Source organism: Alligator mississippiensis, chromosome 7, assembly GCF_030867095.1.
Source record: "Alligator mississippiensis isolate rAllMis1 chromosome 7, rAllMis1, whole genome shotgun sequence".
In the NCBI taxonomy this organism is placed as follows: domain Eukaryota; kingdom Metazoa; phylum Chordata; order Crocodylia; family Alligatoridae; genus Alligator; species Alligator mississippiensis.
The window spans coordinates 22,232,965-22,248,015 of NC_081830.1; the positions used below are offsets into that span (position 1 = coordinate 22,232,965).

At 43.5% G+C, this 15,051-nt stretch overlaps 1 protein-coding gene across 3 annotated transcripts in view; it reads right to left on the reverse strand.

Annotated features, from left to right (window-relative positions):
* The window catches only part of LOXL2 (lysyl oxidase like 2), a 106,800-nt gene that overhangs the window by 37,605 nt on the left and 54,144 nt on the right, over window positions 1-15,051 (reverse strand). For all 3 annotated transcript variants that reach the window (XM_019482459.2, XM_006263901.4, XM_059730726.1), the window contains 2 exons: window positions 10,023-10,234; window positions 2,772-2,994 (listed from right to left, as the gene is read on the reverse strand). In XM_019482459.2, the coding sequence (XP_019338004.1) occupies window positions 2,772-2,994; window positions 10,023-10,234 (435 nt within the window). The remainder of the gene's footprint in view (window positions 1-2,771; window positions 2,995-10,022; window positions 10,235-15,051) is intronic.

Here is a 15,051-nt window from a genome sequence, read left to right on the forward strand (position 1 = left end):
TTTGTGGCGGGCAGATCGTGCCTGACCAACCTAGTCTCTTTCAATGACCAGGTTACGAAACTCCTGGACACAGGAGGAGGGGTGGATGTCGTATACCTGGACTTCAGGAAGGCCTTCGATACCGTATCCCACCCCATACTGGTGAACAAGTTAAGAGGCTGTGATGTGGATGACTGCACAGTCCGGTGGGTGGCGAATTGGCTAGAAGGTCGCACCCAAAGAGTCGTGGTAGATGGGTCGGTCTCGACCTGGAAGGGTGTGGGCAGTGGGGTCCCGCAGGGTTCGGTCCTTGGACCGATACTCTTTAATGTCTTCATCAGTGACTTGGACGAGGGAGTCAAATGTACTCTGTCCAAGTTTGCAGATGACACAAAGCTATGGGGAGAAGTGGACACGCCGGAGGGCAGGGAACAGCTGCAGGCAGACCTGGATAGGTTGGACAAGTGGGCAGAAAACAAAAGGATGCAGTTCAACAAGGAGAAATGCAAAGTGCTGCACCTAGGGAGGAAAAATGTCCAGCACACCTACAGCCTAGGGAATGACCTGCTGGGTGGCACAGAGGTGGAAAGGGATCTTGGAGTCCTAGTGGACTCCAAGATGAACATGAGCCGGCAGTGTGACGAAGCCATCAGAAAAGCCAATGGCACTTTATCGTGCATCAGCAGATGCATGACAAATAGGTCCAGGGAGGTGATACTTCCCCTCTATAGGGCGTTGGTCAGACCGCAGTTGGAGTACTGCGTGCAATTCTGGGCGCCACACTTCAAGAAGGATGCGGATAACCTGGAGAGGGTATAGCGAAGGGCAACTCGTATGGTCAAGGGCCTGCAGACCAAGCCCTACGAGGAGAGACTAGAGAAACTGGACCTTTTCAGCCTCCGCAAGAGAAGGTTGAGAGGCGACCTTGTGGCTGCCTTTAAGTTCATCACGGGGGCACAGAAGGGAATTGGTGAGGATTTATTCACCAAGGCGCCCCTGGGGGTTACAAGAAACAATGGCCACAAGCTAGTAGAGAGCAGATTTAGACTGGACATAAGGAAGAACTTCTTCACAGTTCGAGTGGCCAAGGTCTGGAACGGGCTCCCAAGGGAGGTGGTGCTCTCCCCTACCCTGGGGGTCTTCAAGAGGAGGTTAGACGAGTATCTAGCTGGGGTCATCTAGACCCAGCACTCTTTCCTGCTTATGCAGGGGGTTGGACTTGATGATCTATTGAGGTCCCTTCCGACCCTAACATCTATGAATCTATGAATCTAACAGAAACACACTCTTGATGAGCTGTTAGGCAGTCAGCAACATCTCTAACCTGTTTCTCTCTGGCAGAAGCTCACTCTGGCCTTTGGACTCTGTTTCGGTGGCCTAAGGGGGCGGGGATGGTAGGTCCTGGGCAGCCTCCACTCTTCCATACTCTTGCCTTCATGTATGCACTGAAGGTCTTGGTGTGATGGGTGCATAGATCTCTTGTGTGTACACCATGATCCAGAGTATTGACAGTTGCCAAGTGAGGCTATCTGAAGTCAGTACTTTGCACTTCTCTTTTGTGCTTTCAGACTATTTCTCCAATTTCCCCAAGATCATTTTGAATTCTGGGGCCTATCCCAAGTGCTTGCAATTCCTTTTTTGCTTGCCACTATCCACAGGTGTTATAACTGTGCTAGCTCAGGGGAGATGCACAACACCAGGGTACCATGGAGAAAACTTGCACAGCTGCTATCTGTGCTGTACCTGTTCTGGGGAATAAAAAACACAAGTCTTCATTCTCCAGGGCTGCCATCAATATGGCGCTTTTTGCAAGCACACTCTCTCAAAAAACTAAGAAAGAATCTGCTAATATCTGATGTCAATCAGTATTATTTTTCAGTAGAAGGCACAAAAGGAGCAAAGAGATCCGATGGTCCATCTTTATTATGTGTAGCCAGCTGAGGTTAAACAGCTATGAAAAACCAAGCCCAGCACCAACCAGGGAAATACTCAATTGGCTGAAAGAGAACAACTCAAACAAAAATGGGACAAATGCATTTTCTCACTACTTGCTTTTAGCTTTGCCAGCTTCAGTGCTTAATAATGAATCCCACACCATGGGGACTGTCACACCAGTCATGTCACTTATAAAACTGGGTAATTTTTTTCACTTGAATAGTTCATTTGACACCCCCCACCAAAAAAAATCTTATTTTTAAATGGCAATGTTTTTATTTTGGTTTCTTTGAAATTAAACATTTTGATTTTTTTATTTCAAACTAGTGCTTTGCTTAGTTTTGTTTGAGGACAAATTAAGCATTTCAACTGACCTGACTCATCCCTGTCTCCATATTTGCAGGAAACACAAACAACTCTGTCAAAAATACTCAAAGGCCCTCCAGTGGGGGGTTTTGTTTGGGGAGGGGAAGGGGGTAGAAGGGAGGGATTTAGGGGAAAGGAAGGTAAGTTCTTTGGGAGGAAATGAAACTGAAAGCTGGTTAAGTTTTCACTGAAATTCCAAAAATTAAAAAAAAAAATTCCTTCAGCTCCAGTGATAGCACAATCTACCCTGAATGAATGCAGCGATTCACAGAGTTGCATAGAGACTCTTCTATAACAGAATACAGGTTGGCTTCTGCAAAGATTTGCTCAGGTACATAGGCTTTATACATTGTGAGTAGCTCCACTAAAGCCGATAATATTCTCAGTGCATATGACCGTACAGATGTGTCAGTCTTGGCAGAGTTTTGGTTGATCTATAGAGTTACCCACCCAAAAGACAAAACCCTTTATAGAGGATTTGTACTCCTTACCTCCTGCCTGAAAGCTTTTCGGAAGCCATTATTACTGCTGGGAGCAAAAGCCCGGCCTGGCACACAGCTCACCACAGCAGGCATCCCATTCTCACAGGTGACATTATTTTTATTGTCCACATTGAGACGGCTGCCCAGTTTGCAGCTGGAGATATGAGCCTCATTGCCAGTGCACTCCACGGAGTAACCCCAGTAGCTTAGCTTCTTCTTTTTGGCAAGCAGCCTTCAAAAAGAGGGACCACCAGAGAAAGACAGTTAGTGAAAACCATTAAAAAGCAGAGAAAGGAAATCTTTCACTGCTCAACAGCCGACCTGTGGAACTTCTTGCTCCAGGAAGTTGCCAAGACAAATACAATGGTGTGAATTTAAAAAAGTACTGGCTTAACCCGACGACCATTACTAATTTTCCAGCATACAGACCAACATAGAAAACAGTACTATCCCTTTTAGTTGTATATTTTTTTCCTCTGCTTGGACCAGGGAGACATAGGCCTGGTCTCTGATGATGCAGCCTCACTGTCTCTGGTGCCTGAGTTAGCGTGATTCAAGGCTGGTTACATTTCTGCTATCTCATACTAGAATGATTTCCCAGTCATGGTTTGGACGTACCTGTAGTCAACTAGCTGGGAACAGCAACAAAGGACTATCCTTTGAGTATTAGCCATGCAAGGGGATGGACATACTTGGCCATTGTCTCACACTTGTGCAGCTCTACCTGAACCATGCAGAAGATGTATGCAAATGCATAGATGCTCACTTAGTAGAAAGCAAAAATGCAGGGATTTTTGTTTTCTTGCACATGCACAGTGGTTCAACACAAATAATGCTGGTGCCATTTGAGGCTTTATGAGAATTTAGCCCCTACCATAGCTGCTGTGCTGGCAGGCATTACCCTATTACCTGGAAGAAAGAGGCAAACTTAGGACAGAGTAAGGACTCTCCATCTCCTTCCAAACTGGCAGTATTAGCAACCTCAAGCCTGCAGACAGTTTTTGAGAGCAAGAGCAATTCTCTTGATGACACATTTGCAGCAGAGAAGATTGGCAGCCTTTTCCAGTGCTTGCTTCCCAACTGGAACATCTCCAGCAAACCCCATGGGCTGTAAAGGGGTGATAAGCCAGTGGAAGAAAATAATTCAGCATCTTCCAGACATACAAAAGGCCAGGGCTGCATTTGAGTTAAAGCAGTCAATAAAAAGTTTCCAAGCACCACCATATGAGAGATTCTGAAAACTAAAGGATAAATTAAAACACAGAGAAGCCAACAGCCAAATGTGATCCTGCACTGACTTTGCAAGAACCTGTTTCTCTGTTCTGGTGTTAGTAGCAAATTAGACATTGTGGTCCTAAAATTAGATACGATGCAAAACATATGGAGGTGGAGGGAGTGCCAGAAAAAGACTTTGATTGATTGTAGCATTAGCCTCATAAGACAGACAAAAAGGGGTGAGTGGGTCTGAAACTTAGTGAGTCTCAAGCTTAGGGAGCTGGTAAAAGATTAAAATCTTTCTGTGCAGTTATCAGACGCAATCCAGACAAAATGGGTAGAGACTCAACATTTTACTCCCCATCTGGCAGCAGTTTGGTGGGTCTATGTGAAAGAAACTGGAAGATCTCAGCCCACTTCACGGTGGCATGTGTCCAGCATAACAAAAGAGAAATCTAGGCTAAAACGGCTTATGGATACTGTGCTACCCTCTCTAGAGCAGGATTCCCCCCAGGACAATGTACATTGATTGCTACAGAGCAGTGGAGGCTAACTTGTCTGTCCAGTTCTTTATTAATTTAAATTAGTATTCTCACTGGCACCAATTTAAAAAATAGATTTATATTAAGGCTCAAAGTAGAACAAAATACTAAGAAAAAGGAATACTAGGAAAAAAACAACTTCATAATTTCATTGAAATTGTGAAATTCAAGATATTTTAAACAGCTCCTCTCCCGCCATCAGCCATCTCCACTCTGATGGCAGTTCCATAGGAGGCAACTGCAAAAGTTTAAAAGGGATTTTTTGCCTTCCTCTGTAGCAGGGGCATGGGCCTCTAACCTGGGATCTCTTGAGCATCTATTGACAACATTTCATAGAAGCAGGATGTTAGCTGCCATGGTTTCTCCTGCTTTTCCTGTGGCAGGTTAGGGTGTTTTGTCAAGGTTGACAGTAGTCTTATTCAGAGTTTAGACCAGGGGTGGGCAAAATGCGGTCCCCGGGCCAGATGCAGCCCTCCAGGCCATTCTATCTGGCCTGCAAAGCCCCTAAAAATTTTAGAAAATTAAGATTTATTTATTTATTTAGAATATTTATTTAGAAAATTAATATTTATCTGCCCCTGGCTGCCTGTCATGCAGCCCTCGATAGCTTGCCAAAACTCAGCAAGCGGCCCTCCGCCCAAAATAATTGCCCACCCCTGGTTTAGACTGTGGAGATATGGAGGATCCTGCCTCAGGCAGGGGGCTGGGCTTGGTGATCCCTGGAGGTCCCTTCTAGCAAACAGTAGTACTAAGGGTGTATCTAACAGTGAGGAAACAAAGGGGAAATAAAGAAGTACTAATGGCCATTGACCACCCCTTTCCCAAAGGCTGAGAGATGGATCCTTGGATATTTAGCAAGAGCCTAATGGAATTAAATGCATCTAACCCACTAAAAGTTCATGAGAATTGTGTACAAAACTCCTTTAGACTTCAGTGTGACAATAAGATGTGACCTTGGTCAACTAAAAGTGAAAAGATCACTTGGAAACACAAGCAAGGAAACCGATTCCATAAGAGATCCTAAGGGAAATCTAGAACAAAACTGATTTCACTGAAGTCACTCCAAATTGACAGCAGTCTCGCAGGCATCACAATTTGGCCCTTTGTTGGGATATTTATGGTGGGTTGTTTTAGCATCTTCTTACCCCCAGCCTACATTTGCTAAAAAAAAAAATATAGCGTATTAACAGCATTTGTATTGGGAGCTCCAGACCTACGACACATGTGGGCAAAGAGTTGCATAGATTTTGCAAGCAGGCAGGGAGAGGCATCTGCCTTAACCAGCAAATAAAAGGGACATCCTAATAGGAAACAGGAGCAGAAAATGAAGTGGTGTCATACAGCCAAAAACACTGGGGAAAATTCATCCCTGGTACAACCAACTGAAGCCAATTAACTTGGCCTATGTGCCAGGAGGTCACAGAAGGATAAGCTAATCCCATCCAACTACATTAAAGAGAAAAATTCATTAGTGGTTCTTTTCTCTGACGTCCACACAGCTGGACTGAGCAGGCTTGAGGCTCCCATTTCTGGGTGTCCTGATGGACAGCATTTCCACCTTTAACTAACTCCCCCTAGCAGGCATCTGCGTAAGTGAGAAAGTTTCCCTGTTCCAGCCCCATTGAGTTAGGCAGAGGAGCAGCCACATCCATCTCCATCTGCCAAAGCCCAGGAGACCTTATGTTGCCAGTTGGAATCCATGGAGAATGCATTGTTCAGATACGGGTGCAATTAAGTGCTCCATAAATTCTAACAGATGCATCACCTAACAAAGGTTATGTTAAGGTTGAAAACATCTGCCAGCTGCAGAGAAGATGCATGCAAGACAAGAATTCCTGTGATCAGCTCCTAGCCTCACTACCTCTTTTGGACAAGGAAATGGACTGCTGAGCACCTTCTGCTGACCCCAACAAAAGTTTCAGGGACCTGGCATAGCAGACCACAAACCTGCATGTATCCCAGCTTGTGCCTTTCTAAAGGAACTAATATTATTTGCCTCTTTCCACCAGGGCACAGCTTTGAGGAAGGATGAGTTAAATGAAAGCTCTTATATAAACAGCTCTGGAGAACAAACAAAAGCATGGAAAATGCACTAAGACTTGTTATGTTTCCTACATAAATTGCCTTGTCAAATGCAGAAAAAAGTAACATTCAGGAATAATAATAATAAAAAAAAAAAAAATCCTTGGCAGGAAAATGATAATGAACTAAGTTGTTTTCTTTTAAGCAGGGTCCATCTGCAAATCATTTCACCTCCCACCATCATGCAAAAACAGCCCAATATCAGTTAGCTCAGCCTGTAAAGCTAGTTAGCAGAGAATGGGATTTCTGTGAGTTTAGGAGGGGGCGTTTTCAACCCCCAGCCAGGGCAGTTACAAAGCCAGATGAGAAACCCAATCTGTAGTCTGGTTTCCTAGCTGCACAACAACAGTGTGAAAGGTTTCACTCTTGGGACATAGGTATTTACAAGTTATGCAGAGCACAGCCTAAAAAATGAAAAAAACGTTACAAGGCTTCAAGCTCACGTGGAAAAAGGGCTTGTTCCAAGTGATCAGTAAAAGGCAGAATCTTCCCTTCCCCAAACCACTGTGTGACACGACTAGAAGGTGGGTGGAGTGAGCCATAGCACCGGGCCCTCAGCCCTTGGAAGAGAATGGTACAAAACAATTGGCATCCTAGCTTCCAAGGGAGGACTGCAGAGAGACCGAAGCAGAGACCATCTTTGACATCTACAGACCAGATTTCACCCAGGACCAGAGGACAGGAGGCTGGGAGTTTTACTTGGTCCCAACCTGCCTGCAGCAGAGTTGATCCAATTCAGTGCAGTCACTAGTTCATTGTCTTAAGGAGTCTCTGTGTCTTATTTACAGGCTCTCTCTACCTTGGGGTACAAATTGCAATGCTACAGGTGACAACCACTGGAAGCTGAATCTTGTATACATGTCAGCCCCATAAAATTGGGATGCATGCATTAAGAAGAGAAGTAGACTTTCTGCCCAGGATAGAAGCACCCCATTTTAATTCCTGCCCCACAGTGCAGAAGTTGTGGTATTATTTATTATTCAGACAGCCAAAGTAGTCAATTTGGCTCATTGTTCTTCACTCCACGGGTGTTAATGATCATTTTGCTTTTCAAATGGTCTTAATATTTCAAGAATCAAGACAGCCTTTCTTAGGTTTTTGCTAGCTGCTCCTTGCCTCTCTACTCCTAATTCACAGGCCTGGAAACTCTTCAGCTCTTTTCAAAATCATTGATTCATCAATGGAGACCAGTCTTCAGCAGCAGCTAGGGTTGCAGCCTTAGTAAATCAGGAAAGGAAGGGTAAGCCAGCTGAAATTAGGCTCTGCTCTCCTCTACAAAGACGTAACCCTGCAAAAAATATCTATTCTTCCGTCTTTTAAAAATAAAGTACGTATTTTATTCTGGGGCAGGTGTATGCAGGAAAATATGGTGTCATGTATTCTATATGTGTGGAATAATATACTATAGTTATAAGTATATATGTCTTACATATCCACATACATTATATTATACCTCATACATAACTGAACACATTATAAATACACACATAAGATTCAATTCCCAATTCTTAGAGAGAAACCATGCCAGCCAGAGCTTACCTCATGCTAAGATATTATATGGAAAGATGCTTTAGGCAGCTAGAGCCACAACACTATGCACTATTGCTGGATAAAGGATCGCTGCTGATCCATCCTTTACATATACAGTCATTTCTAGCTATTAAATGTAAAGGTCCTTCTTGGAGACATCTATAAATGAAGAGCAGGAAGGATTTACTTTGTCTTATTAGGACAAGCTTATTTTGCCATGTGGTTCTAATGGATAGGGCTGGAGCACAACAATGCCTCTGAGATAAGCTCTCTCTCCAGCTGGGGCAAGATAATGCACATGGCTGGAAACATGTGCCACTGTAACCCAGAGCAAAGCACAAGCCTGTCTGGCAGCAATTATTTCTTCATTGCTCATCCACCTTCAAAACCTGAAAACGAGAGTCCAACTGAGTCTTTTCTTTGCTGGTGCTGCTATGTGGCTTTATACTATTTCCAACCCAGGGACCTCTTCCATTGATCATCATCTTACTAAGAAAAACATGCGATACAACCAGGCTACACCAAGGAGAACCTTGAGAAACAGCCTTCACGTGAAACAAAAGAACAAGCAGAACAATCACAATTATGCCTTTAAGAATTGCATCCGTCCCTCAAGCAGCTTATGCCATGGTCGGCTTCTGGAATCAGAAGCCTGGGGAAGAAGCTTATTGGCATAAGAGCCTAAGGCAGATGTGAAATAGCTTATTTATAGCAAACTGTACAGAAAACAGTGCTTGTATGTCACTAGCTGGAGACAAAAACAAGCCTGCAGTGTGTAAGCTTGCAATGGGCAAATGTCAGACATCCTGCTGGATTTGTTCTGCACAAGCCAAAAAGGAGGATGAGGGGTCTCCCCAAGTCCCTATATTCACTTCCCTCATTTTGAGTGCTCCAGGCTTATTTCAAAGTGCAGCACTGAAAGCCCAATCTGTCCTGCCAGAAACAACCTTGGAAGCCCTAGGACAGACATTTTAAGCATTCTGTCCTTTGCCCCTGCCCAGTGCAGGACTAAGTGATAGGGTAATTAATACAGTGGAGGCAGCTGGCAACCCAGGTAGGCAGGATTGCCAAGACCAGTGGAGCTGAACTGGTGTTGGCAACAGTGGAAGATTTATTGGAAAATTTCCCCCTTGCAGATGGCTCCCATGTAGGTAAACCAGCAACTGACTCACAACCCTTCCATGCAGTGACTTGGCAGCCAAGCAGGCCAGATCTACAGAGGGTGAGCCGAGGTGAGCGCCAAATGGCAAATGCTTGGTAAACCCCAGGTAAATATGTCATCACAGATATGAGAAAGTGGATTGTATGCCAGGGAGGGAATGAGGATTCCTGTGCTATGAGACAACACAGACTGGCTTTGTTGCAGTTCTCTTTCATTAAACCTTCCATCATGCCACATGCTAGCCTCAATCCTGCAACCGGCTACATGGACTTTGGGCCTACAAGGATCAGACTATCACATATATTTATTTACGCAGGCACTTACACTCACAAACATATAGCACAGTATCCAGAGCCACAAAAGATGAAAAGAAAGGAAGAAAAAAGAGAGCCAACACAGGACTATGCAGTAGCAAGGAATGGAAGAGACCTACTGAATCAAGCCCATCCCTGTGCCAATGTCAGATTTATCTTGTTTTAAGTTGATATTACACTTAATGTTCGCCAAAGGGTGGGAATCAAACAAGCCTCGTGTACCCCTAGTTACACAAGGAAGTGCCTGGTATTTAAAATGTTTACACAAAAGCAAAATCTGATCTAAAGGAATGAAGCAGTTAACTGAGGTTTTTCCACCTCCCCATCTTCAATTTAATTTGAAATGGGTGTGTTTGAACAAGGCCTTGAGTGTTCAGGAAACATGACCGAGACTTATAAAAAGCTCTGCTCTTACTTGTAGACCTTGGCGTTATATTTCTTCTCCCCTGGAAAGCCAAACATGCCACAGATGACTCGGGAATTTTTTGTGGTCCAGTGTTTGTCACAGATCTGCTTCCAGCTCCCTCCTTCTTTCACCTCCACGTAACCCTCCGTGACTGGCACACGCTTGCGGTAGGTAGCAAGAACTGCTCGGATTCTTACATCTTCCACCTGGATGTTTATATTCTACAAGTTAAAAAGAAAAAGAATATTTCAGGGATCCACCCTAGGGAGGCAACAGATTCTAATGGTTAGAGCAGAGGAAAAGGAGTGCCTGACATACAAGCTGAGATCTCTACTTCAAACTCAATAAACTGCACAAACCACTTTGATTTCTCTGCCTTTAAGTCATTAGGGAGAGAGAAAAAGAGATAGAGACCATGGTATCTTGTTCCCCAGTTCCACCACTAACCTTTCAGGCAAAGTCAGGCAGCCCATTTCACTTCTTTATGCTTCAGTCTCTCTATCTTACAAAAGAACTGGTATTTAACCATATGCAAAAATGTGTGGTTGTGTATGTGCCAATGTTCAATTGCTGGATCTTTTACAGTTAAAGCGGTAATTCAAATGGGATGTTTCTGAAGTTTCTGCTAAGATATTTTTATGGTTTAAATAAAGCTTAGTCTAGTTCACTTAAAACATACCACACAGGCATCGTTGCATTATTACATGGAAAAGGTACCATTTTTATTTTGGGTATTTCAGTGGCTTAAGGATTCCTACTCCTAGGAGCACAAGGGCAGACTTGAGGAACACCTGCCTAACTAAAGGTCTAGCTACAGCGGGTCAGTCACCCGCTCTCCATGGGCCAACTCCTGTGGCATCTTTCCAAGTTGGGATAAAGAATATGATATACCATAATGGGGGAGGGGGTGGTGAGGGTGAGGACAGACTTTCTAGATGGCATTTCAGGTGTTCCTAGCTTTGGACCTAAAAATCACAGTTCCTGGGTCTGGAGCTACCCTGGTTTTCACCATCTGAGGATCTGACCACAGGATCATAAACATGAGCTGGAACTGAAGTTCGCATCATAAGAGGAGCCTATTCTCATAGTATTTTACACAGGGTCACAAGAGGCTGTCATTATTATGGAATGCATCAGTTCAACCTGACTTTGTAAAAGACAAGGGAGCAGTCTCAGAGAAGGTACTGACACGGAGGATGGCACAGTGTTTAGGGCACCACTTGACGTTCAATTCCTTGCTCTGCAACAGGCTTCTTTGGTGACCTCTGACAAGCCCCTGGCTATGCTCAGGTCCTCAGCTGCAAAATGCAAACACCACTGTCCAACATCAAGGAGATATTGTGATGATAAACACAGTAAGGATATATCTGACAGCATAAACTGCTGAGATATCTACTAGAAAAAATCCTTTCCATGTTGCATCTGAGTCACAGGCTGGCTGATGGGAATTAATTGGTTCCTGCTGGAATGTTTACCATCCAGTGCTGCTGGCTGCTCTCTGCTGTTGTAACTTTGTCAAGATGCCCAAGACTTTTACGTAGGTGTCCCTTTTTTCTATGACTTAAATCTAAATGCATACATACCAGAACTTTCTCTCTTATAAGTGTAACACAGCAGGAATTAAAGTCATCCAAGAGAAAGTAAGAGTTCACACTGCCTATATAGAGTCAAAGCTGTTTGTCCTAAGCTAAGAGAGGTCCTGGAGAAGAATTAGCTTGTGTAATGTAGCATAAGGACCTATATATATTTGTAGATATGTAGACGGACCCTCCAGAGTTCATGAGCACTGGGCTATGCCGTATCTTTTAAAATACTCAGTGTCCTTAACTCAAAGGCAAGGGGCAGTTCTCAGGCTGTCTCAAGTGTCTCAAGAAGCACTATAATACACAGCTCAGAGGAAAGCATAATTTACTAGGGCTGGCATAAAAGGCTGCAAATATGCCCATGGGTGGGCTGCACAAGAAATATTGCTGGCAAACCTATGCCAGCATAATCATATCCTACACATTAACATGTGGACACTCACAAAGCAACAGTAGCTCAACTGGAAAAAAGCACTGTGGTGCCAGAATAAGACCATCCACACAAGGATGTGGGGTATACATGTCCATACAAGTACATAGGATCTAATGCAGTGAGTCAGTTGTTGGGATTTATCACATCCAGTATCTGCTGAAGTCAGACAACAGAAGGACATGGAAAAATAAGTGTTACCATACCAGAGCAGTATTGTGTCCCAAGCTTGTTAACAAAATGACTTCAGATTTATCCTGTACACACACAGAAAGGATCTTACCATCTAATTTTGGAGTGAGAGCAGGAGGAAGATATAGAGGCAGACAAGGAGGAGCACAACTGATGTACATTTCAATGTGCTTTACAACAGCAATAACAAGTCATAATAATAATGGCTACTTGTGGCATAGAGCAGTTTCAATGCATTTTAGGCGCTTATGTGGCTTGTTCACATGGTATTTAAGTCCTCACCTCCAAGTAAGTACATAAAATACAAGTAACAACTGAGAACTGAAGCACAGAAATACTAAAGAAACACTAAGGAAAGTTGCTCTGAATTAACTAAAAATATGACATTAAACTATCCACTAACTTACTTTAAGTCACATTGGAAGCAAAGGCTATCCTGTGAATTGAGCCAAATTGAATGATTGCCATTTTAGTTCTCAATGAATGCACTCACACAGAAATATAATGTGGTTTAACTAGTCCACGTTATTCACAAGTGTAGTTAACATGGACTTTCCTGAGTGCCCCGTGTAGACAAGCCTCAAGAGTCTCACAGGAAGTCTATAGTTAGTCAGAGCCAGGCTAGCGCCTAGCCAGCAGCCCATCCATCCATGCTCCCTCCTTTTATTTTGCAATCGCAGACATTTTAAAAGTTGGCCTCTCCATTTGTGGATTTGCACATCTTCACCATTTGCTCCAACTGGATTTCTCCATATACTGAAGACAGGGCAATGAGTCACAAAGGCTGCCTGGATTCCACATTATGAGCCTACGTGAGGACACAAGCACAGCAAGCCTCACAGGAACTCAAACCCAGAGGTAAAGGCTGATGGGAAAAAATCTGCTGCAGCAAGCAATTAAAAAGCAATTGAAAGTTTATATTCTCCCTTGTCAAAAATATAAAGGCACATAGTTCCCAGCAGTTACATTACAGCTGTGGAATCCTCTCCTCCCCCACACAAGTTCCATCGTTTAAAAATGAAAAAAGAAATCCAGTGCCTTAAAAGGAACATGTGCTGCTTTGATGCACTGCAATCAATTAAAAATAAAGTGACTAGCAGGAAATGCGTTTGGATTTGCAATTGCCTAGAAACAGAACCTGCACATCTGCTGTTGTGAGGAAGGATCCACAGAGTCAGTAATAAATTGTACAATATCCAGCAAGTAGCTTGCTGACAGGCTTTCTGCTGGAATAAAGTGAAGTCGCTCAGGATCTGTACCCGTAAGCTTAAAGGCCCAACCTCGATGCTAAACCTTCCCAGGCTCCTTTGAAAAATCCAGCCTTAATACTTTTTGGAGTAATTTGAGCAGTCTGGGCAAGAGACATCAGGTAAGCACATTGAATCTTTATGATGCAGTGAAAAATATAGTCCTTCTGGCAAGGCTTCATATTTTATACCTTCCTCATCCATTCTATATGGAAAAACCATTAGCACAAAGAGGCAGAACTAAGAATCCTTCCTCATTATGGTCTGGCAGATCCAGTTCAAATACCACATGATTTTAGAATACATGCTATCAGGAAGCATGAGAGCTTCAGTGCATCAGAAGCCTCCAAAACCTTGTTTGGGGGGGGGAACCTACACTCATTTTCTCCTAGCTCATCATATAAACCATCCACACTCTTAACCTTGAAGACATGTGCTGCTAAAGAACCTATTCACCTGGGAGAGAGAAGTCAGAAAGCTCTGTTCCCAGAGAGAAAATCCCATTTCTTTCCCATCCTGATTGTATGGGGAGGCCCTTTAACTTAATGTTGCTTGCAGAAAAAATGTTCTGATGTATTTTTGCTAAGTGAGAATTCAACAGTTGCAGTTTTTTAGTTGGTCACCATCGGGTTTCTTTACAGAGCACTCTCAAAAATTCAGTGTCCCGAGGTCACTGTCCCCTGTTGAAATCAGAATAATTTACATTAGCTAAATGAAGATGAGACATCCACTTTAAACCAGTTCAAAACATTTCTCATACTAGAGGTAAGGCTGAACAGAGAAGGAGCCCAATTGTTTGAATTACTGGTGAGGAACAAAAGGAGATAAGATTAGCCCAATTTGCAGAAGGAGAACTGAGGCACAGAGAGATCAAACAACTTGCCCAAGGTCACATACACAGCTTGTGGCAAAATAAAGAATTGAACCTATGTCACCCAAATCCTAGGCCCAGACCTTCAACAAGATCATCTCCTCTATATTCAACAGCCATAAATTAGAGCCAATGCATTCTACTTTCAAAGAAAAGCATGTATATTGGATGTACCATAAAAAGTCTGACATATAAAAGGGAGGAGCTGCAAAGAACTATGGAATTCCTCTTTGTGGTATGCTGGGGTTTTCTGATACTAGAGCAATAGACAAGAAGGCAAACAAGCTGCTTGGAAAAGTCTCCCAGGGAACACTGCAAGGTTGCAAAACAAAACAAAACAAAAAAAAAACTTGAATAAAAAGCATTGCAATCTCAGGAATGTTATTTAAAAAAAACACAAAACTGCTGGTTCATGTATTGCTTCTGCAGTTAGTCAGGCAGCAGACAAAGGAAGCATGCAATACCACATCCATTCCCAGAGAATCACTGGGAATCCGAAGAAGCAGGATAGAGTCAAGGACAGTGCATCAGTGTCAGAAATGGGAAGCCTGCTGACTCAGTGTGGTCTAGAGAAATGGTCATGACCCATGGGACTCTCTGCCCCCACCTCACCCACTGATTCACTTGGGCAAGTCCTTTTTCCTCTGTCTGCTGCTGGGTTGCTCTGTATTTCTCAGGAGTACAGCAATAACATCTTTTTTGCCTCAGTTTCCCC